The sequence below is a fragment of the Pezoporus occidentalis genome, unplaced genomic scaffold (genome assembly GCF_034315485.1).
Source record: "Pezoporus occidentalis ecotype Australia unplaced genomic scaffold, CSIRO_AGI_Poc_V1 ctg346, whole genome shotgun sequence".
Taxonomy (NCBI): Eukaryota; Metazoa; Chordata; class Aves; order Psittaciformes; family Psittacidae; genus Pezoporus; species Pezoporus occidentalis.
Genome location: NW_026915440.1, coordinates 199,112 through 221,673, shown reverse-complemented (window position 1 = coordinate 221,673; position 22,562 = coordinate 199,112). Strand labels below are relative to the sequence as shown.

The 22,562-nt window shown below is 41.1% G+C and overlaps 1 protein-coding gene across 4 annotated transcripts; it reads right to left on the bottom strand.

Moving 5' to 3' along the window:
* Nucleotides 1-210: 210 nt before the first annotated feature.
* On the bottom strand, nt 211-22,368 carry RGMB (repulsive guidance molecule BMP co-receptor b). Of its 4 annotated transcripts, XM_062630049.1 has the most exons (4): nt 22,049-22,368; nt 20,334-20,447; nt 18,982-19,493; nt 8,729-9,551 (listed from the first exon to the last, which is right to left on the bottom strand). In XM_062630049.1, exons 1-4 carry the CDS (start codon nt 22,158-22,160, stop codon nt 8,886-8,888), a joined length of 1,404 nt encoding a protein of 467 aa, XP_062486033.1. In that variant the 5' UTR covers nt 22,161-22,368; the 3' UTR covers nt 8,729-8,885. The 4 variants fall into 4 exon arrangements, 2 of the variants coding, with proteins under 2 accessions (XP_062486033.1, XP_062486034.1); XR_009966901.1 differs by lacking the exons at nt 8,729-9,551; nt 18,982-19,493; nt 20,334-20,447 and adding exons at nt 211-2,064; nt 2,200-3,952; XR_009966900.1 differs by lacking the exons at nt 8,729-9,551; nt 18,982-19,493; nt 20,334-20,447; nt 22,049-22,368 and adding exons at nt 211-2,064; nt 2,200-3,952; nt 6,996-7,107.
* Nucleotides 22,369-22,562: the final 194 nt, after the last annotated feature.

The following is a 22,562-nucleotide window of genomic DNA, read 5'->3' as shown; positions in this document are numbered from 1 at the left end:
AATACTGCTTGAAGTGCAAAAGCTTATTTACTAAGTGCGGGCTCATTTTTATTTTTTTTTTAATTTACTTTAAATGATGTAGTATCTGTAACAATAAAGGTTATACTTTATTTTCTCCTTTCCTCCGCTATTCAATCAATATGATAGAGATGTATTTTTATAATTGGGGTTCCATTTTCCATGTTGAACAGAAGATCGGGGTGGAAATGTTCCTTTTCTTGCTAGGTATTCAAAGCAGCAGTTGGAGTCACTAGAGGGAGCTGAACTTACATTACGTGGAACAGCAATGCTTCCCTTGGAAAATTCGGAGCACCGTTTCCACTTTTAAGACTGCGTGCCTGTGAAAGCTTAATACCTAAATGGTTAAAAGAAATCTACATTTGCATGAGCGGTCATGTAAGTAGTAAGTGATGATTTCTCTAAACTTACTCGTAATTGTCAGCAATTACAAAGACTACAGGACCCTGAGTGCTTTTATTGTGTATAATTTCCTGAAGTACTGGGAGTGTTTTATTGTTAATTAGATATTAAATATTTTAAGATTAACCATAAGATTTTTTTTGTACGTATTTTCAGCTTTTTGAGTAGTTCAATTTGACAGGTGAGATTTTCGTGCTTCCTACGGTCTGTGTGTTTCTCTTAATTTGTATGTGAAATAACTTAGCTGTACTCTGAGTTCCAGCATGGAGTTATCTTGTAATGAATTCCGAAACTGAAAAATTGAGAACTAGGTGGTAGATACAATTAGTTTCAGATCTTTCTAGACTATAAAGTGAGCCCATTTTCACACCAAAAGAACAATAATTCTGAAATTACCACTATGGCACAAATACAAGCAGGTCATTGTGACTATTTCTGATGTACTTTATTGTTGGAAATTAGTACTTCTAGGAAGGCTTACAGCATCAGAAAGAGGGATGAGAACAGAGAAGCAAAGCATCATAGAATTTAAGAGATATTTAAAATCAATGTCTCAACTGACGTATAAAGAAAGTGAAACTTTCACCATGGATTTGGATAATACCATGATAGCACTGTGCAACCCCTAGGGTTGATCTTAATTAAACTCTTAATTAATTAAACATCTTGACAGGTTTGTTAAGTCTGGCCAACCTAGTAAGAAGAGCTTTCAGCTAGGAACAGCAAGGGATGGAAATGGTGGTTCACAATCAAGTTGTGGCTTGGATTGACAAGCAAAGACTGCAGGGTGATACAGAGAGACCTTACAGCCAGGAAAATAGGGCAGAAGGGGCCTACCCCAACTGTACGCACACAAATGTGTATAGATGACTGCATGATGGCAAAAGCTCTGCACACCCTTTCTGGAAAATCACTGTGACTGGGTACCTCTACATGCATGTGGTGTGTAGTCACTAGGAGCTTCACCTGACTGTCATGATTTTTCAAATACAAGAGAGAGCAACTTAGTGGCTACATTTGCCAGACCCCTCAGAATCTTGGCATGCATACTGTCAGGTCTGATGGATTTGTGGCTGTTCAAAATCTAGCTCATCTGCAAAAATGGTGTTTGTTAATTTAAAGGGATTATAGCCTTTAATCGCTAAAAAATTTAGACACCTAGATTCAATACTCAGAGCCTGCGCACAGCTGTTGCCTAATCTGGTAGTACCTGAAGGGCCTCAATTTTCTACATTAAAATTTACTGCTTTTCTAAATATTTGCTTTTGATCATATGCCCACCATATCCCCTGGCTTCAAAGGTCTGAGCAGCTCAGTGGTATCTCCTCCCTACATCCAAGAGAATACATTTCTGTATTTGTCTTCCTTCACGATTCAATCTTATGGGCATTTTCATTGCCCCTAGACTGCCACATCTCAAGGTTGCTGCTTTTATTTTCCTATGTGGCTTTGGCAAGGTTTTTCTTGACATAACCTCAGAAACAGAATAGGTATTATCCATGTGTAGAAGGCCAAGCTGTGAATATCTTCGATTTAGGTAGAAAATCTCGAAGTGTAGGAAAGTGAGAACATGAAGCACTGTTAACTTCACAACAAAATACAGGTTTTTTCTTAATGGCAGCAAAGGACACACCTAAGGACAGCCTAAAAATAAACCACACTAATTAGAAAACACAGCACCTGCTCCTATGCAGATTTATGTTATATATTTTATGTCATTCATTGGAAAATGTAAACAGTCTGGGAATTAAAGACCAAAATTAAGATTAGAAGCCTTACCCACTATGATTCCACTCCATCTCTTGTTTCCTCTTTGTTTCTGACTCCTGCTTCTTCTTTGTGTCATTCCCCTGCTGATTCCCAGATGCTCTGGGAGGGAGGAAACCAGTACAGAAAGGATGGGGTGGTCTTGTTGCCTTCTTTATGTATGATTTCAAAAAAATCAAATATTGAGAGTTTCAGTATACAGACAAGGGCAAGACGGTCAGGTTTGAGCTTTCAGAGGCCTAAATGTATCTGTCAGTAAGGACTGGGAGATAGATGTGATTCTGTGCACAAAATGCTGGGTCAGCTGGCTTGCATCTAGCAAATACAGGTAGCCCCTGAATAGGAACCTAGGCTGGAATTTAGAATGTACCCATCAGGGTTGGAATAATTTCATCTGACTTTAGCTATTTAAAAATTAGCTGCCTGGGTCCCCTCTGTATTGAAGCATATCAGTAGGCACCTCCAGAAGACAATTCAACCCAACCTACAATCCTGCCATTTACTCCACTGACTAGAAAGAAGACCTACAAACTTAGTTTACAGAATTCAGGCACAGTAATTCTCAAGCATAAAGTATGCCTCCAATCTCTTTCAAGGCACCTAAGACTTTGTTTGTATAAAGCTATCATCACTTTATAGCAACACAGAGTTGTATATATTTGACTATAGCTCCCAGCTGTTAAGGCACTGGCATTCTCGCAAGATGTGAAAAATTGAAGCAGAGGAGGAATTTTAACTTTGCCTCTCCCATACTCCAGCAGGACGCTTACCACCACTACACCAGAAGCAACTCACCATCATCTGCAAAACATGAGTGAGCAGGACAAGTGTCTGCCAAAAAAGGCCTGCAAGTAAACCAGGAAGATGAACATGTGAATCTGGCTAGGGAGCATACAGAATCTTCAAGACTGCACTCATTTTCTCTGCCTAGTAGCAAAACTGCAGGTTTCTTCAGGGACTTTACTGGACTAAGAAGAAAGAAGTAGAGATCCTAAGGATACGTCTTGGTTCAAACTGAGAAGGCTTTAATGTGTAAGTCAATTTAAGATTGAAACACTTCAAACACCAACTAGACATACAAAATCTGTTGCAGACCAAGCCTTCAGCACATTCTAGAATCAATGACATGTTCTGTCATTGATTGTGTATGTAATGGGTTATTCTTCTACTGTTATGGTACAGAATAGAAGTGGAAATTTAGCTTCAGAACTGTAGTAGTTATTAAAATAATTCCCATAAAAGTTACTGGACTCCACATACATTAAGTCCTTTTTATATCTAGTTATCAGTTCTGATACATACCCCTGCATGCATTTGAAGTCTGTAATAAATCTTTTTATTTATTTAAATGTACCGTTCACAGTTGAATTATGATCAGCAGCTTTTCATTTCAGTGAAGTGAAATTCACAAACACAGATTAAAAGAATTGTGGATCAGATAAGATGGAATTGTTCTACATCAACATCACAATAAACTTTACCTGCATACTTGATCTGTGGCTGTGTTGCTCTTCAAAACAAGCAAATTAATAAGAATGATAAAATCTAAAAATCTAAATCTAAGAATGATAAAATCTAATAATGATAAAATCTAATGAACAACACTGACCCACACAATCTTTGTTTGTTTTTAATATAGAGAGAACTAGCAGCACAACACAGAATGCTTATGTTGAAAACAACAAATAATACCTTCAAAAAAAGGGAGTCATTACTAGCAGTGTCTAGGCATTGTGTAGACAGCACTCTTTACTGGCTGGAATAGCTAAAAAGACAGAAAGGAAAACAGTTTATATCAGTCAAGACACAGGCAGGAATTAAAATAACCCCAAACATGAAGCAGGTAAATTTCAATGCAGAATACTGTAGCTGTACTCAAATGAAAAAAAAAAAAAAAAAAAAAAAAAAAGGCAAAGAAAAAAAAATCAAGATTTGAAACTGTGCTATAACTCTGTCAAAATAGAAGAAAGTCAAAAGCAAACTGGTTTTTTTCAGAACATGTCCACTAACAAAACCCTCATTAGGCAGTGCAAAGCTTGCAACACTGCTTGCTGCACTTCAGGGTGTATGTAAACAAAGAGCCACTTAAACATCTTCAAAACCATAAAACAAATGCACAGTATCCATACTGCTAAAGTAAGAGAATGTAAACAGTGGGTGATCTATTTTCTGGCAGTACGGCAGCAATTTGAGAGGAAATGAACTACTGAAAGGTCCTAACTTAACCTCTAGAACAAAAGCCAGGTTGATCTCCTGCGCTCTCTCAGGTTGTGTTCCGTTTAATAGGTCCTCTATGCAGATTATTCTTCCAGCCAGGTTTTCCAGGAAGAGAGAAAAAACTATTTTTGGTTTGATATGAACATGCTATTTCCTTTTATAATACCCTTATTTAGGAGTGTATGTACATGCAAAAATGAATGATTAAGCACCTGATACTCTGCTCAGTTTTCTGACGTGCTTCCTAGGGAAGCTGTCAGATTACACAACTACAGCTACTGTTAAGAACGCAACAGTATTAGGAAATAATCTAGTTCAAAGTGCTTAATAACACTTAAAATCACCTTTTAAATAAGCCACTAATATCCACCGCATCAGCTAACTTTACGACAACGGCAAACCACAGACAGTATAGAATCATAGCATCATAGAATAGTCAGGGCTGGAAAGAACTTTAAGGTCATTTAGTTCCAACCCCCCTGACATGGGCAGGAACGCCTCACATTTGACCATGTCACCTGAGACTCTGTCCAGCCTGTCCTTGAACACTGCCAGGGATGGGGCATTTACCACTTCTTTGGGCAGCCTGTTCCAGTGCCTCACCACCCTAACAGGAAAGAACTTCTTCCTTATATCCAATCTAAACTTCCCCTGTTCAAGTTTTAACCCGTTACCCCTTTTCCTGTCACTACAGTCCTTAATGAATAGTCCATCCCCAGCATCCCTACAGCCCCCCTTCAGATACTGGAAGGCTGCTATGAGGTCTCCACGCAGCCTTCTCTCCTCCAGGCTGAAGAGTCCCAAGTTTCTCAGCCTATCTTCATACGGGACGCGCTCCAGTCCCCTGATCATCCTCCTGGCCCTCCTCTGGACTTGCTCCAACAGTTCCATGTCCTTTTTATGTTGAGGACACCAGAACTGTACACAATACTCCAAGTGAGGTCTCACGAGAGCAGAGCAGAGGGGCAGGATCACCTCCTTTGACCTGCTGGTCATGCTCCTTTTGATGCAGGCCAGGGTATGGTTGGTTTTCTGGGCTGTGAGCACACACTGAAGCCAGCTCATGTTCAGTTTCTCCTCAACCAACACCCCCAAGTCCTTCTCCACAGGGCTGCTCTGAATCTCTTCTCTGCCCAACCTGTACCTGTCCCTGGGATTCCTCCGACCCAGGTGTAGGACCTTGCACTTGGCTTGGGTGAACTTCATGAGGTTGGAATTGCCCACCTCTCAAGTGTGTCAAGGTCCCTCTGGATGCCATCCCTTCCCTCCAGTGTTATCAACCAAACCACCTAGATTAGTGAGATCAGCAAAATTGCTGAGGGCACACTCAATCCCACCGTCTGTATCACCAACAAAGATGTTGAACAGGATTGGTCCCAATACTGACCCCTGAGGGACACCTCTCATCACCATTCTCTGTGTAAACACTGAGCCATTGACTACAACTTTCTGTGTGCAGCCATCCAGCCAATTCTTTATCCACAAGGTGGTCCATTTTCAAATTTATGTCTCTCCAATTTAAAGACAAGTAATAGTATCAGTAATAGCTTACTATTTGTTGCATTAAAATACTGATGGATCATGCTATATTTCCTTCTGCAGAGCTTGTGGTGGTAGATCACCACCTTTGAAAGTAAGCTCTTACAGATATGAAGGGATCCTCCTGCATATACTAAACATGTGTATTTAAAGCTCTTTTTGCTTCCTATAGTTATTTCCACAGAGCATTTAGTGGTGCATCTACCACATAAGATTGTTCTATATATACCTCAAATTCTAGCTACAACGCAAGCTTAGAAAAACAACATTCAAAATTGTATTTATTAGGTCTAGTTTTCTGGGTATGTACCTGACAGGACTGGTTTTAAGTCAGGGCACTTTTAATTCATACTGCTTGATCAGCCCTGCAGCTAAAATACTACAACTCCCACATATACATAGGAGATCATCTTGTTATACAGAGTTCTGTAATCTTTTGGACTCTTCAATGTAATTTATTCTTTTAACACAGCAGCTCTTCTTCAGTTGTTCTAATTAAAATCACAGCAAGTAATTTTCTCTTCCTGGGTTCTTCTGGTCTGAGAGTTCTTCAGTAACTTTAAAAGAGGATTTTCATAACACCTCTCAAGATGGATGCAGCAATATCAGATCACTGTGTTAAAGCTCTTTCAAGTATCTCTGCAAACACAGTGAAGGAACTGTGCAAGTGGGATCGTGAGGGGATGGTTCCTGCTGTTTTTTTCCCAGACACTATCTCCAGTGTACCAGCCTGGTTTGCAGCTGCTGCTCATAAATTTCACTACACAGCTTATATAGCAGAGGGGAACAAGCATCTGCAAGGAAGTGTAATGACTATGCTCAGCACATTCCTATCCAATAAGTGATAGTTAATGAGACAAACTAGGGCTTTATTCATAGATTCCCTGTCCAGTATGTAGATCACATTCCAAATTTCTCTGTACCCTACCAGGGGTCACTAATACCACATTATAGATGTTCCTCAACAAAGAAGGCAACTTTATTCTTCTTTCATAATAATTTAAAGTGTTTATAAGCTGCTCAGCCACTCTTTTACACAAGCATATACTTACTGGTATATTCATGAACCACATCTAAAAGGTTTGGCAAAGACTGATACATTGTGGGGTTTCCAAGCATGAAAACCATGTGTAGCCTTCTACAACACAGACACTTGGAGGACCTGTGGAAGCTTAAGCTATCTCCAGAGACCATTCACTAGCTTCAAAATGACCACATGTTTGGCATTAACTAAAGCTGTCTTAAAGACTTCAACAATGAACATGTGCAAATAACATTTTCTCAAGAAATCCCACAGAAGGAACAAGAAAATTCAAAACTCTTGCTGGGAATTACCACAGTTCCAAAATATTATTCATCTGAGAAGCTAACAACTCAATACTAGTATAAATATATATATAGCATACACACTTACATGCATACAGGATCCAGGAAAAGAGGAAGTTAACTACTATATGGTGCCTGCCCAGTAAGTATGTGCACCACTGCAAGCAACACTAGGTTCATCCACTAGTTTTCAGCCATGAGAACTCTAAATTCAGAGCACTGAAGAGGAAGTTCATCCAATCCACACAAAAGAGGGAGAAGCCTGCCAGCATTATGTGAAGGTGCAGGGGCCACATTATCCACAAGTCTGACTCATGTGAAACAGTGTCATCAGACATAACAAGCTGCAAATAAAAGTCTAAAATAAAGTTTTACTTTCAGCCTTCACTCAGTTCTGACTACTTTCATCCCAGGTATTCCCAGAGTAACACCTGTATGCAGTTACCCACCCAGACAGGGAATTAATTAGTTTCTTTGAGAAGACTGCTGCTGGCCTTAACAGTCAACAGTCCCTAACCCAGCAAGGCTTCATAAAAACTAGGAGCTTTAATTCTGTAAATAAACTCCATCTCCCTCCAACCAAGGCAAACACTAGACAAAGTTTACCAAATAAAGGCAAGTGCTATCTGAGTCTTACTCAGATAACACTTCTAATGTATCTGTCCAGTCTCCGATGAACAGTTTCTAAAGAGTGAAATAAACATGTCTTGGAGCTGGGTTTGTTGTAGAATGAATTAAAACTTCCACTCCTTGCAGCAGATTAAGGCATTCAGGTCACCAAATCTCATTCTCCTCCTAGCTCTTCAGTGAAATTAGTCAGAGCCTGCATTCTCACTGCCCTTCTCCTTCTGAATGTAGAGATAAGATTAGCACCTAAGCAAGGGGCAGATTTCAGGCTTGTGATTTTTCTAGTCCATCTTGGAGAATGACAACCCTTGAGGTTAGGGACAGCTGCAACAGTTTCATTACAAGTCTCACTTCCTTTTCTTATTTTGAAACTCATGCCATGAAACTAAGAAATGTCAGAATTACAGTTCTGTAATTCAGGTTATCCAAGATCGTCATTTGAGCTAATGGGAAACATTTTACTCTCTCATTCCAAAGACAGGATAGACATTTGGTTAAGGGACAGAATATAGTTCCATTCTTATTGATTTTAACTAGCAAGCCCAGCAAATCACCAATGCCATTACAGAACAAGAGACATACTGTCTCTGGAGTAAGAGAAATGATAGAAAAACCCCATGAACTTATCCCATTAAAAAATTGTGTTAAACTAAGTAGTACTTAGAGGTAGCACTGAGTGTTGTATGAACATGTTTATATGTATAATACATACTCAGACACACATAAATATTTAACATATTTAAAAATAAAGTGCTTTCTATCGGGACCCGATGCAGGGACATTATAAAATATTTCATCAATTGCAAAACAGATGCAAAGAATACTACAGCAATCACACATGAAAATATTTAACATAGTATGTACAATCTGGTGGGTGTCTCAAGACAAAACATCCCTTCATATACATGGTATATACATATATACTTATATTTAGTCAATATATTATGACAATATATATATTTCAAAACTTTGTTATAGACAAAAAAGCCCTACAAAAACACAAGGATCAAGAACACAAGTCCAAGACCAACAAAGAATTTGTTACCCTTGTCCACACCCCCACCTTCACTGTTGGGAAAGATATGCCAGTGCTCTTTTCTAGGGTGCAGTGACTCCACATCCTGCAAAGCGCTGTGAGCAGCAGCTGTGAAGTTAGCATCACCAGTGGTGAGCAGATCAAATACACATGAGTAAAAATATACGTCCTTCAGCAGCATCTTCTCATGGCACCTAGTGGTGGCAGTTTCCAGTGTGTACACTGACTGGGGACGAGCAGAACCACGCTGAGGGACCAAGTGACCCATCACAGGTAATGGTAAGTGGCCATTATCATCGATACGTTCACTTGAAGGGCAACCATTCACACACAGCTGCAGATCCTGGCTCTCCTCATGGGCCATAGCCACCTCTTGAGGCATGCGAACGGCCAGTGTTAGGTAGTGTCCAAGCTGGCGTATATACACTGTGGTTCCAATGTACCTGGCATGCATTTCGATGTATTTGCCACTGACTCTCTCCACAATTCGCAAGCTCTTGGTGTTCCCATCACCTCCACTTGTTGTACCATCAACAAAAGCTGCAGGCAAGTCATCAGTCACTGCTTGATATACTTTCTGATCTGTACAGTCTTCATATGATTTAAAGATAATAGTTATCTGGGGGGTGAGGGTGGGAGGGGAAGTAGAAAAAAAAAAAAAAGGCGAAGTTAGTAGAAAAAAAACTTATTTCAATCCCTTTTCCATTTTGCAACCAAACATATCTAGGACCACCCACTGCCTCAGAGCTTGATAGCTGTTCCCAACTCATACCTACAGGAAAATAGTCAGTATATATGCTTGAAACAACGTTTTACAGGATAGCAGTTGTTAAATCATAGAATCACAGAACAGTTTGGGCTGGAAGCTACCTTAAAGATCAGCTAGTTCCACTGCCACAGGCAGGGACACCTTCCACTAGATCAGGTAGCTCCAGGCACCGTCCAATGTGGCCTTGAACACTGCCAGGGATGGGGCAGCCACAGCTTCTCTGGGCAACCTGTGCCAGGGCCTCAGCACCCTCACAGGGAAGAACTTCTTCCTAAGATCTCATCTCAGTCTCCCCTCTGTCAGGTTAAAGCTATTCCCCTTTGCCCTGTCACTACAGGCCCTTGTAAAAAGTCTGTCTCCAGGTTTCTTGTAGGCCCTGTTTAGGTATTGGATGGCTACTATAAGGTGTCTCCTTGAGCATTCTCTCCTACAGCCTGAACCTGTTGGTCTTAGGTTGGCATGGAAGTAAGACTATTAGCATATGGCAAGGAAAGGAAAGGAAAAGGCTTTCTATTTAATTAAGCATCACAATTCCCTCCTGCCTGATGGTTTCTTAATGCTTTGGAATGCATCCTGCAGTCACAGAGAAGCTAACTGCTAAGTAATTCCGACAATGCGAGGTAGCCACTATGGCAAAATCAGAATGAGACTCTGCAAAATCACACAAAGGTACAAGAGAACTCAGCTTCCCCCACTCACAATATTCTCATCACTCCATTTGCAGTGACTGTATCACCTTTGCTGGGTACACATGTTGTGGTACACTTGTTGCATGCATTGCAGGATTAGTTGTGCGAGACTACTTGAAAGGCACTGATGTATTTAGTGCTTTATCAGCCATGAACACAGCAGGCAGTGAGACTTCAGATACATGACCAAGCAGAATAACTAGTCAAATAATTGTTTAAGGCTCCTGAATCCATCTATCCCAGGAACTGGCAGATTTGACACTTCCAGCCCACTCTTGCTAGAAAATATGCCCACGGAGAGACAAGACTGAAAAACAACGCCTCTGAAGACTGACTTCCAATACAGAAAATCAGGAGCATAAAACAGTTACTCATTCTTTTAAGATTATGACTGGCCTTTTCAACCTTTACATTTCTTTGAATAAGCCACAACAGAAAGAGTAGGTCCTCCAGTCTTACTTGAAGGGAATCATTAAGCTGCCTTGCAGACAAATTTTGTAGTGTCTAATGGCTTTTTCTAAAATAAAAAGTATAATGAGGAATCACATAGAATCATACAATCATAGAATAGTTAGGGTTGGAAAGGACCTTAAGATCATCTAGTTCCAACCCCCGTGACATGGGCAGGGACATCTCATACTAAAGCATGCCACCCAAGGCTCTGTCCAACCTGGCCTTGAACACTGCCAGGGATGGAGCATTCACAACCTCCCTAGGCAACCCATTCCAGTGCCTCACCACCTTATATCCAATCTAAGCTTCCCCTGTTTAAGTTTTAACCCATTACCCCTTGTCCTGTCACTACAGTCCCTAATGAATAGTCCATCCCCAGCATCCCTACAGCCGTCTTCAGATACTGGAAATCTGCTATGAGGTCTCCACTCAACCTTCTCTCCTCCAGGCTGAAGAGTCCCAAGTTTCTCAGCCTATCTTCATACGGGACGCGCTCCAGTCCCCTGATCATCCTCCTGGCCCTCCTCTGGACTTGCTCCAACAGTTCCATGTCCTTTTTATGTTGAGGACACCAGAACTGTACACAATACTCCAAATGAGGTCTCACGAGAGCAGAGTAGAGGGGCAGGATCACCTCCTTCGACCTGCTGGTCATGCTCCTTTTGATGCAGCCCAGGATATGGTTGGCTTTCTGGGCTGTGAGCGCACACTGAAGCTGGCTCATGTTCATTCTCTCATGGACCAACACCTCCAAGTCCTTCTCCGCAGGGCTGTTCTGAATCTCTTCTCTGCCCAACCTGTAGCTGTCCGTGGGATTGCTTCAACCCAGGTGTAGGACCTTGCACTTAGCACAGTTAAACTTCATAAGGCTGGCATCAGCCCACCTTACAAGCATGTCAAGTTCCCTCTGAATGCCATCCCTTCCCACCAGTGTCTCAACTGAACCACACAGCTTGGTGTCATCAGCAAACTTGCTGGGGGCGCACTCAATCCCACTGCCCATGTCACCGACAAAGATAAATAAATACTGGAAACAGGTATGCTACTTCCTTTACAGTTTCAGAGGGGAGCGACTCCTTGAAATGGTCAAAGGGGATTTTGCGCCAGAAATAGGTGTTTTAGTCATTATTTTCATCCCTGACTGATCAAAATTACTTGCAGTATATGATTTAATCAATCTGCTAAAAGATTTAGACTACTCCAAAATACATTAGAAGGCATTTTCAATTTAATATTAAACTTTTGCCTTGATATCTACTCTATAGCAACCTCACATTTTCACTTCAGTTAACCAGCACACTTCTGCATAACAACTTTTGCTTCCTGCCCCTCTGCTCTGAAGTAGAATCTAGAGTTTAAACAAACAGCTGATTCCAGAAAATCTGAATAAAACCTTTACCCTCCTCAGCCTCACCTCTCTATAGCAGATGTGCAAGACAAAAAGTCTTTCCATCTCCCTCTTTCCACTTCAACAGTTTCTCCTTTGGAATACACAGACACTCTAAACAGTATATTGCTAGCTTTCAATGTTTGGTTTGTCCCAGTTGTTTGATGCTGTCAGTTTTTCTGTCTCTCACACACATACACTAGATGTTATTTTGATGTAGTATGTGCCCACTTGTGCATTTTCTCCATTTTTGGGCATAGACATTCAAGCTTAGTTGTGGTCCACAGAGATCAGTTCACTAAGTTGCTTTAGTAGAGGTGATCTCAAGCTAGCTATATACTGATTACAACAAAGAAAAAACAACAGCACAAGTGCCCTCGTTCCTGTAAAGACCACCTCACAACTCTATGCTTAGTGATGTAATCTCAGCAACCCAGAGAAGAGAAACCTGAGATCTGTCAAGTAACTGTTTTTCCTGCATATAATCCAAACCCTGATGCAGTAAATCAGGACAGTTTTGAGGAAATAGACTTTTATCTCAGCCTGCTCGAAGTATTCCTGCTTCCTCAAGCACATTTTCATTGCTCTGCAAGGAAAGAATGATTTAAACAGAAGTAAAGCTCTAAGTCTGCTTAGCACCTGAGCAGCTCTGGAGTCAAAAAGAGGTAATGGTTTTAATGAGACACAGCGCTGGCTACTTCATAAAACAGTTAAAACAAGGCGCATAACAAAATTTATCAGGAAGCAGCCACCAAACTATTCTCTCCAAAGCTCCCTCCTCTGCAAGAACAAAATGCACACAGTTTCAGAGACAGAGAGGAAGAACAGAAGCCTTCACCGTAAGACAAGAATAGCAATAACATTGCATGCTGAATGAGGGCTAAATGACTTAGTAGAGTAAAGGCCTCCACATACTTTGCAAGATGCTCCAGAGAATCAACAGAGACCATTAAGACTTTCCAAAGACATATTCATATTTAAACACTGCTGCTCAAGACACTAGATTTCGATATTATGTTTTCTGTTATGTGACATCCATCTAATGCATCTAAGGACAGATCAGGAAAAGCAGAGTTCTGTAAGGTCCTTTTACTATCCACTCCCGCCTCAGTCTCACACCTTGGTACTGAGGGATACTCAACAGCTTGTTGCAAAAGGATATGAAGCAAATTTCACGGCAAAGCTTTCATTTTTTAAACAGCAAAGTTGTTTAAGTTGTCAAGGTAAAAGAAAGCATTAAATAGTAAAAAAGGTTATTTCGAACAAATGTAACATGTCTAATAAGTGTACATGTACCTATAGTGCTTTCTATAGTGTTCTTCTATGGCTGGGTTTTAAGAACATCCCTGCAAAGCTGCTCATGCATCACTGTTTTACGGACTAGAAACGAGCCTTTCTAAACTTAGTACAGGCAAATCCAAATGCCCAAGTCTTCAGATGTAGAAAGGTTGGGATACTTTTTCAAGTATCAGTGTCTGAAACTTGTTCTCACATATAAAGCTCTTAAGCTACTGCAGTGAGGAAACTTAAAAGATGAAAATGAGATTGAATCTTCAGTTAAGTCTCTGGAACAATAAACAAACACTAGCTATACTAAGAGTTCTGAAACAAAACAAACAAACCAACCCCTTGCACTTGAAATATTTAATTTTGGACTTCATAATCCCACTCCTACTAATGCCAGAAACATCATTCTCACTGAGTGTACTAGTCACAGATATTACTTCAATCCCACTGCACATACAAGGATGGTGTTACTGAGGTGCTAAAGTGAAGTTCCTAGAAAACCTTCATGTATTTGTAGAAGGTGCCTGGCTTGTGTGCATTATAACAACACTTTTAACCCTGATTCCTCATACTAGTCTTCACTACCACCATAACGTAATTACAGTTCTGTATGTCTGACTGTATGTTAGGATTTTACTATGCATTTTATAGAATCAAAATCATTTAGGCTGGAAAAGACCTTAGGATCACCAAGTCCAACCATTAATGTAACACTACAAAGTCCACTATTAAACTGTGTCCTTAAATGCCACATCTACCCATCTTTTAAACACCTCCAGGGATGATACATCAAACACTGCCCAGGCAACCTGCCAATATTTGACAATCCGTCTGGTGAAGAACTTTTCACAATATCCAGCTTAAATATTCCCTAGCACAGCTTGAGGCCATCAACTCTTATCACTTGTTACTTGGGAAAATAAACTGACACCCACTTCGCTACAACCTCCTTTCAGGTAGTTGTAGAGAGTGGTAAGGTCTTCCCTCAGACTCCTTTTTTCCAGGCTGAACAATCCCAGTTCCCTCAGTCTCTCCTTTTAAAACTTCTTCTCTAATCTCTTCACCAGCTTCATCATTGTTCTTCAGACCCATTCCAGACTTCCCCAAGCCTGTAGTGTTGTATGGGGTTGTTGTGACCCACAGGCAGGGCCCAGCACTTCATCTTACTGAATTTCATACAGCTGGCCTCAGCCCATTGATCCAGCCTGTCCGGATCCCTCTGAAGAGCCTTTTTACCTTCAAGCAGATCAACACTCTCACCCAACTTAGTATCATCTGCAAACTTACTGAGGGTGAACTCGATCCCCTCATCCATATATCCACAGAGCTTGGAGGGTAAGGAAAGGGGACAGTGAGCGAGTGGCTGTGTGGTTCTGAGTTTCCATCTGGGCTTAAACCATGACAGTCCCCCAACAAAACATTAGTATGTACTACTTCTGAGAAGTAAAGACAAATTCATCTTCAGCTTAGGTAGGATGTCCATAAAAATGGAAAAAATAATAAAAAAGTCATGTATGATCAGTTACCTGATGATCCTACTTAGAACAACAACTAAATGCTAACTGCAAGACAAATGTTTTAATACTCCTTAAAGGAGACTAAGAACACTGCTCAGTCCGCAGTGATTTTCTGAAAAAAAAAGAAACCATGCTGCAAGAGAGATTTTGACTCCAGAAAAAAAGAACATTAGACCCAATGCTCCTCTACTCTGATAATATCACCAATTCCCGGTTTCAAAGCTGCAGTGTTACTAAAATTCACTACAGTAGAAGTTCTGTGGGTTTTTTTCTTCTCTGTCCTTCCACTCACTGTCACCCTTAAGCTACCCACTGTGAAACACCCAGATAGGAAAAACTCCATTTCCAAATACTGCAAACAAGAAGCAAAGTTTTCCATAGGCAAGCCCAAGCATCTCTGCCTCATTTGCTATTCAGGGATACTACAGTAGTGATATCCAGAACACCTGTCACTGCAATGAAACCCAATAAAGACTTTGCACACCTCCACATAAAGTACACAATAAACAAATAAAAAAAGCCATTTCTATTTAATGTAGTATACAATACCCTTCCTACCTGCTCCATACCACCCCTTGTAATAGCCATTTATCCTCAGAAAATCCACAAACTGCTCTCAGAACAGGGCAGCTCTTCATAGCTGAGGAAATAAGACAAAAATTCCAGTAACCTACCCAAAACTCATACAGAAAACCCATCAGAAAGAAAAGGTTTAACTCAGTTTCCCTGCTACTTAGTGATGATTCTTCATTCTCCAACTGAAAGGCCATAGGATCCTATGCCAAGGGGCATAAGCACATCAGACAAGGTCAAAAATAGAACAGAGTTTCAATTTTCAGCTACACCACAAAACAGAGTAACTTTGTTCACTATGAATAAAGAGATCTTGTTACCATCACAAATAAGCAAAACACCAACAAACTGCCAAGAGTATTTTGTGAATAAATACACAAATCCCACAAGAGATGTATCCTTCCCATTAAAGAATTAAAGGAAGAGTTTCCCTGCTCTTCATACATTCCTGCCAGATAGGGTGGGGCATAGTAGAAAACATACCCTTATTCTTCACATTCTTTCTTAAAAGTCTCCTTCTCTCTTGTCCGTTATGAATTTACTGGATAGCCCTCAGACTGTAGGTGTTATTCAGTCTTGTAAGTTTTGGATAGAAGGCAACTTACTTTACACATAATGCCCCCTTCATTGCAGATTCTCTTAAAGCTTGATACACCAGAAAGCTATGATAAATTTGAAGGCAGTAACTACCTGCAAGGGCAAATGATAGTATGTCCCTTTCAAAAGCACAACTGAAGATGGGTTGAAGATTAAATATTCTGTTCCTATAGTCTGCTAAATCACTTCCCCTAAAAAAGTGCATTCAGGAGCATCTGCATTTTCTGCTGTTCTTGTCTTTGCTTTCATTAGGTCTGTTTTAGAGTGGGTTAAGTAGGCTAGCATTTGCTTCTGCTTCTGCACAATATAAGTTCTGCATAAACCTTTGTCATCATTTCCCATTAAGCACCTATGTCAAATATCCACAATGAAAAAGCTGGGAGACTTAACAATGGTTAATGTTCTGGAAACTATTATCATGTTCTCAGCTACGGAAAAAGTAATACACAGCTTAAAGTCACTAAACTTCTCTAAGGAGCAGTTAAAGGTGCCTTAAGCTAACCTGTGGCTGAAATTAGGAAAGTACACCCAGCAGTGGACAGTCTACCACAACAACCAAAGTGGCCTACTTGCAGAGAAAAATGTTAGAGGAGTGAAACTAGAAGTAGCAGTGTAGTTTAACAAGCCTTTTCTGTATCTTTTCTGTACCAGCATGCTCCATAAAGAAATGAAGGAGTTAAGAAAGTTAAGTTATTAAAACTTATCTTGCTAAGTTACTTGCATATTCAAACAACCTTACTTTCCTACAAACAGGTGCTGATGAGTTTGATTACCTGGCAAAGAAAGAAAAAAAAAACCTCAAGGACTCTACAACATCTAACAGGTATTAACACATACATTTCTAATACCCTAAGCCATGTACCTTATTTAATTGCTTCTGCACACTTAGCTGTACTTGTGCAACAGTAAGGATGTTAAAATACTATTACAGAGAAAAAAAATGTATTACCACTTTTTCCAGAAAGACAAGTCAAAGAAAGACACAAAAACATTGAGAATAAAGACAGAAGGTATGCCTTTTAAATGTACATAGAGACATACATCTCCTGAAGTTCTCCTCTTGGTTATCTGTTTGAGGAGACATATACCAGCATAACATGCTACTATAGTCAATCATTTTCAGAATGTGGCTAAGAGTAAGATCATTACCTACCTATTACAATCAGACACCAGCCACCCACACAATTCATACACAAAATGACTCTTGACTTCCTCCTCCAGTACTACCAGTAACAGGAAATGAAGAACACTCCACAAGACTTTAGCAAAGCTGAGAATAAAAGCGTACGGCAGATTATGAAATGCAGCCTTTTCTTGTGCTTATTTAAGTAGCCACTGGAGCAGATTTCAATGGACCCAAGTCTTTTTTGCAAAGCTCACTCAGGTTAGACTCATTCTCTTCATTTGGTATTCCTTCAGATGTCATTCACAATGCAGACTGTTCTTGGAACAGGCACAAGTTGGGAAAAGACAATTCTGAATTTCAGTAATCTGTAAGTCCAGCCTCTGGCAAATGCAAAAATTTACCTAAGTCATACAAACATTGACATTAGTCAGTACCTCAGAAACCAGCATGAATGAAACAACAAAACTGATTTTCAATTATCACTGCACAGTCATCTCCCTGGAGGATGTGCAGGCTCTAACCTACTGTGATCAGCACCCTCTGCTCCTGATCTAGCCAAAAAAGAAAAAACCCAAACCAAAACCCAACCTACTTCTGAGCTTAACAAAACAGTGATAATTCTCAAATATTGATAGTCTTCAAACTGTGTACACATAACATGACCTACCTTGTGAATGCCAGAGCTACACTTCCACAGTTATAAAAAGGCCATTTCACTCCAAAAAGGGAACAAGACATATGACAACATCAGCTTCAACTGCATGTTCAAGTAATTTCTTTTACTTAAAGAAAGATGCCCCCAAAAGTTCAGAGCATTTTTCAGCCCTAGAGGAAAAATCTAAGCACATCTTAGCCAGGCACATGCTTTACACTGCCTTATTTTTTTCAAAAAGACACACTTGCTATCTGCCTTCAGCAGAAAGAGACAAGTACTTTCCTTAAGGTAAGGAAACGGTATAAGTTATCAATACGAGAAATAGGTATTACTCCTCTAGCCACCTCAAGTGGCTGAGAGGAGTAATGTTAAGTCTTGCCAGTCTGAACAGGGACACTCTGAGCATAATTTTCAGACTGCTGCTTCTTTAGTAAACCCAAGATACTAAATGTTCTGATAACCATTTGTCAAAGTAATTTTTTTGTTGCCCCCTCTCAATTCTCAGCAGTTCCCCTTCTTGTCTCTTCTCTGAGCCCTCAGTGTCTTGGTAACTCACCTGTTGTGCTACTCAGTATTTTTTGTTTTCTACCTTTACAGCTACACAATTTAGAGAATTAATGAAAAGCAAAGACTTACACTCTTTCATTCCTCCTTGCCTGATACTTCTACATAGTGCAGAGGCAGTCACAGATGCTGCAGTCCAAGAGCTGTTTTAAAGCATTACAATGCTAAATGTAAAGGCTTAAACATAAATATTACAGGCTTACGTTGTGATATGTACAGGACTTGCTTGTGCTGGGGAGGAGCATAAAGAAAAAAGTGACTCATTTTAAGTTTTCATTTTCAGAAGGGACTAATAGTTTTACTTTCTTAGACTACTGCATAGAAGATTCTCAAGCTACTACACTTCTTAACTGTTAAGGGCTAAGTGACTTACTCTACTGTCTTAGTTCTTCACTTCAGCATGCATGCATAGCGCTTAAGAACAATTCATACCTTACTTGTAGCAGTAGCACTGGATCCTGCTACCACAGGCACATTGGTCACTTGCACTGATAAGTAGTTATTGTCTATGAGAGGCCAAGCACCTTCCACTTTGCATGTCTGGAAGTGATCCTTAAACGTTCTCAGATGAGGATCACCAAACAAGCCACAAAATAGGTAAGTAGGGGGATCAGTCTTCTCCCCACCCTGATGTTCTCTGGCTTCTGGGTGGCCACTGTAATTGCAGGGATCACGGGTTACTTCAGGGTTGCTGGGTGATGTGGGTCCATCTTTGGAACAGTTTCTCTGGCTCATGAGGTCACTGATCCCAAGCACTGCAGAATGATAAACTAGGTTTCCACGGCATACTTTGGAATTGCGATAGGTACAGGCAGAGTATGCTCTCAGGGCCTTGCAGAACTCCAAATCAAAGCTCTCAAGAGCCGAGTTTAGATGTGAAGTTAAGGATACAAAATCAGTGGTGCACTTCTGGATTCGACAAGGCGTTTGCAGCTGGCCATAACCTAAGCACGAAACAGATGTCAGAAAGAAATCAAACCTCTTAGACTGCAACACCCCATGACATACCCACAGATACTGTAGAAAAAAACCTGAAAACAATTTACAGTGCTCATCCACTAATGAAACACCATATAATAGAGAAAAAGGGGTTGAGAGGCAGAGAGATAGCAATACAGACTATCTCAACGGCTGAGATGACCCATGCATGACTTAACTGTTACTTGATATTGTCTAGATGAAAATTAAAAGCACTAGCTCCTGCCAAGCAAGAGCCCAGCCTTTCTTTCCAGATATCAAGGTAATGATGCAATTCTGTGCTTAAGTTAATTGCTTAGTCAATAAGCAAGCCTCCATTTTGTCTTTCAGTGCTTTACACAAGTTACTCAACTTTTAAACAGAAACCTACTCCTCTGAAGAACGTGGTAAAGGCAGCAAGCAATATATGTTCAGACAAAACCAGACTGAATGAACCAAAGTTTCTTTTCTACAAAACAAGGTGGGGGGGAAGGATGGCAGGGAAACAGGCAGGCCATAAATTAAGTTTGCTTTATTTCCCTGGCATTGCCATAGCTATAAACTTCACTGCTCACCTTCTGCAACTTATGAACAAGAAAACCCACAGCTGTCTGAAGTGCATATTGCCAGCTAAGGAATCCATACACTGCAATAGCAGTATGTCTTACAGGGCAATTCAATAATAAGATTAGGAGCAAAGAAACTCTCCCCACAAAAACCTTTACTACTTATCAGATGTGGACAACAGGTACACACTTCAGTTTACATGAACAAAACAGTTATACCTTATCTGGTCAGCTGATTCCCACAGAAAAAGGCATAATTACCATCCCAGCAAGCAAACTGGAGTTTTACAGCCCTCTCCTCCACAGCTCTCATTGTCATGAACTGAAATCCTTCCAGATTTTCACTGGCAGTTAACAGTCTTCTGCAGGTAATTTCTACAGAAGAAGGAGTAGAAAAAAATGAGACTGCACCCTGCACTAAGGAAACAACAGCCACATGTTTCACAGGGGTTAAAATTAGGAGTACCCCAGTCAAATGAGAGATCATATTCCTTCCCATCCAAAGACATGAGAACAGCCTTAACAGAAAATGGACCTTCATGAAAAGTATGTGCAAGACTTTATCCAATAGCCTGGGGGGTGAGGCGAATAATCAAATTCTGGTTTTCAGATACACAAACAAAAAAAACCTGTGACTAGCAAAATACTCAAAATATCTACTAGAAAAATGCTGCACTTATCTGTTAATTTATAACCTATAAAATTCAGCTGCGCATATATTAATGTATAATTTTTAACTGTCATAAAGCAGATTTTGAACACCACAAAAATGCTTACAAAGATACATGGAAATATCTTTGGGATTCCTGGGATACTTAATAGAGAAAATACCTAACAGATATTCTTTTCCCTCCTCTCAAACCCTTTTTTTCCTTTTCCCACTTGCTTTGTGTGTCCTCTAAGTAAAACAGGCATGGGTCCAGCCTGACTTCTCACTTAGCAGCCTACTTAAAATATTCCTGAGACACCAGGAGTGGAAAATGGACTGAATAGTAATGTAGCACTTCTAATTTTAAAACACAGTTACTTTCTACAGTTCCCAGTGATGAAAGGTTAGATACTAGCAATTTCTTTGCTTCCCCCTTAGCTGACCCTCCTGTGAGTCAGCACTCACATGACTTACTCTGAATATCTAAACCACGAATTTAAGGGCAACATGTTTTGCCAGCGATGCGTAGCTAACACAAATCTCCCATCAAAATCCCAAGACAACAGAGTAGAAGGAGGAAGGCTCTAGCCTAAAACCAAGCATGACCATGAATGAACAAGCAATATGTTTCTCACTTCATCTTTGCTCAAGTGACATGTAGCTTGGCAAAAGAACGGGGTGGGGTGAGGGGAATAATCGAATTCTGGTTTTCAGATACACGAACAAAAAAACCCGTGCCAAGCAAAATGACACAGGCAACACTGGTCAGGAGCCTGATTGTCAAAGCATCAAAACTTCGTGTATTTCCTTTCAGTTATGATTTGTGATAATATTTTAATCACATAAAAGTCTAGCTGAGCAGGTCAGTCAAGTTATTAAATAGTCTAATAAATCTGTTCCTGCACACTCCTTGCAACTTCAGGTAATCTGCTTGCTGCTTTTAGTACGCTCTTGGTACAGAGGGGGGTGAATGAACAGCGACTTGATTAAATGGGATGACTTCTCCCTAGAATTTATTTCATTAAGACTATAAATATACGAAAGAGCTCAAGTTAGAAAAAAACATTTTCACAGAAATACAACTTTCCAGATCACTTCCGAGTTGAAAGCAGAGACCACTTCAGCTAGCACCTCCAGTGTGCGGGGCAACTTTCACCTCCTTCCCAAGGTTTACAGTCTGCCAGGCAAACGCTGGCTCCACCTGAAGCAAAAAGCAACAGCGGTTCCCTGTGTCCTGAGGCAGGCCGCCACACAGCCCGGCTTCGCTCCCATCACTTCCAGCGCTGCTTTCCCCTTCCCACCCGCAAGGTGCCCCTCGCCCCGGTACCTGAGCCCAGCAGTGGCCCCAGGGTGGCGAGAAGACAGACGGCGGCGAGCGACGTGCGGCGCGCCGGCTCAGCACAGGCGGCGCGGGAAGGCCCAGCTCTCCCCATGCCCATCCATGCAAGTCCCCAGACTGGCGGCGGGACGGGGCCGCGGCATGAGGCGGCAGGCGGGCAACCTCCTCCTTGCGGCTTCCTCTTCTTTCTTCAATGGCGCGGAGACTAGGGGAGGCTGCTGGCACACAGCGGGGCGGGCGCGGGGCTGCACGGCATGGCTGCAGAAAGAGATCCGCACAAAGGGAAGGAACCGGTGAGGGGGCGAAGGAGGGGGGTGAAGAAGGAGGGGGGGTGAAGAAGGAGGGAGGGTGAAGAAGGAGGGGGGGTGAAGAAGGAGGCAAACGCGGGCACGGCTGCTGCATCCCCGAACACCCCACCAGCCTCCCGCGTATTGTGCCCACCCCCCACGACTCTCCACCCCTCTAGGGCCGCCTCCACCCATTGCCTGTCCGGCCTGTCCGA

Bases quoted from the DNA above. Each gene is read 5' to 3' on its own strand.
- RGMB (XM_062630049.1), bottom strand. From the start codon at position 22,160: ATGGGCATGGGGAGAGCTGGGCCTTCCCGCGCCGCCTGTGCTGAGCCG. The intron at 19,494-20,333 runs GTAATTATGCCT...TTTCGTGCTTAG, and splicing joins CCAGTTTGCTTGCTGGGATG to GTTATGGCCAGCTGCAAACG. The intron at 9,552-18,981 runs GTATGAATTGTT...CTCACCCCCCAG, and splicing joins GTGCTACTGCTACAAGTAAG to ATAACTATTATCTTTAAATC.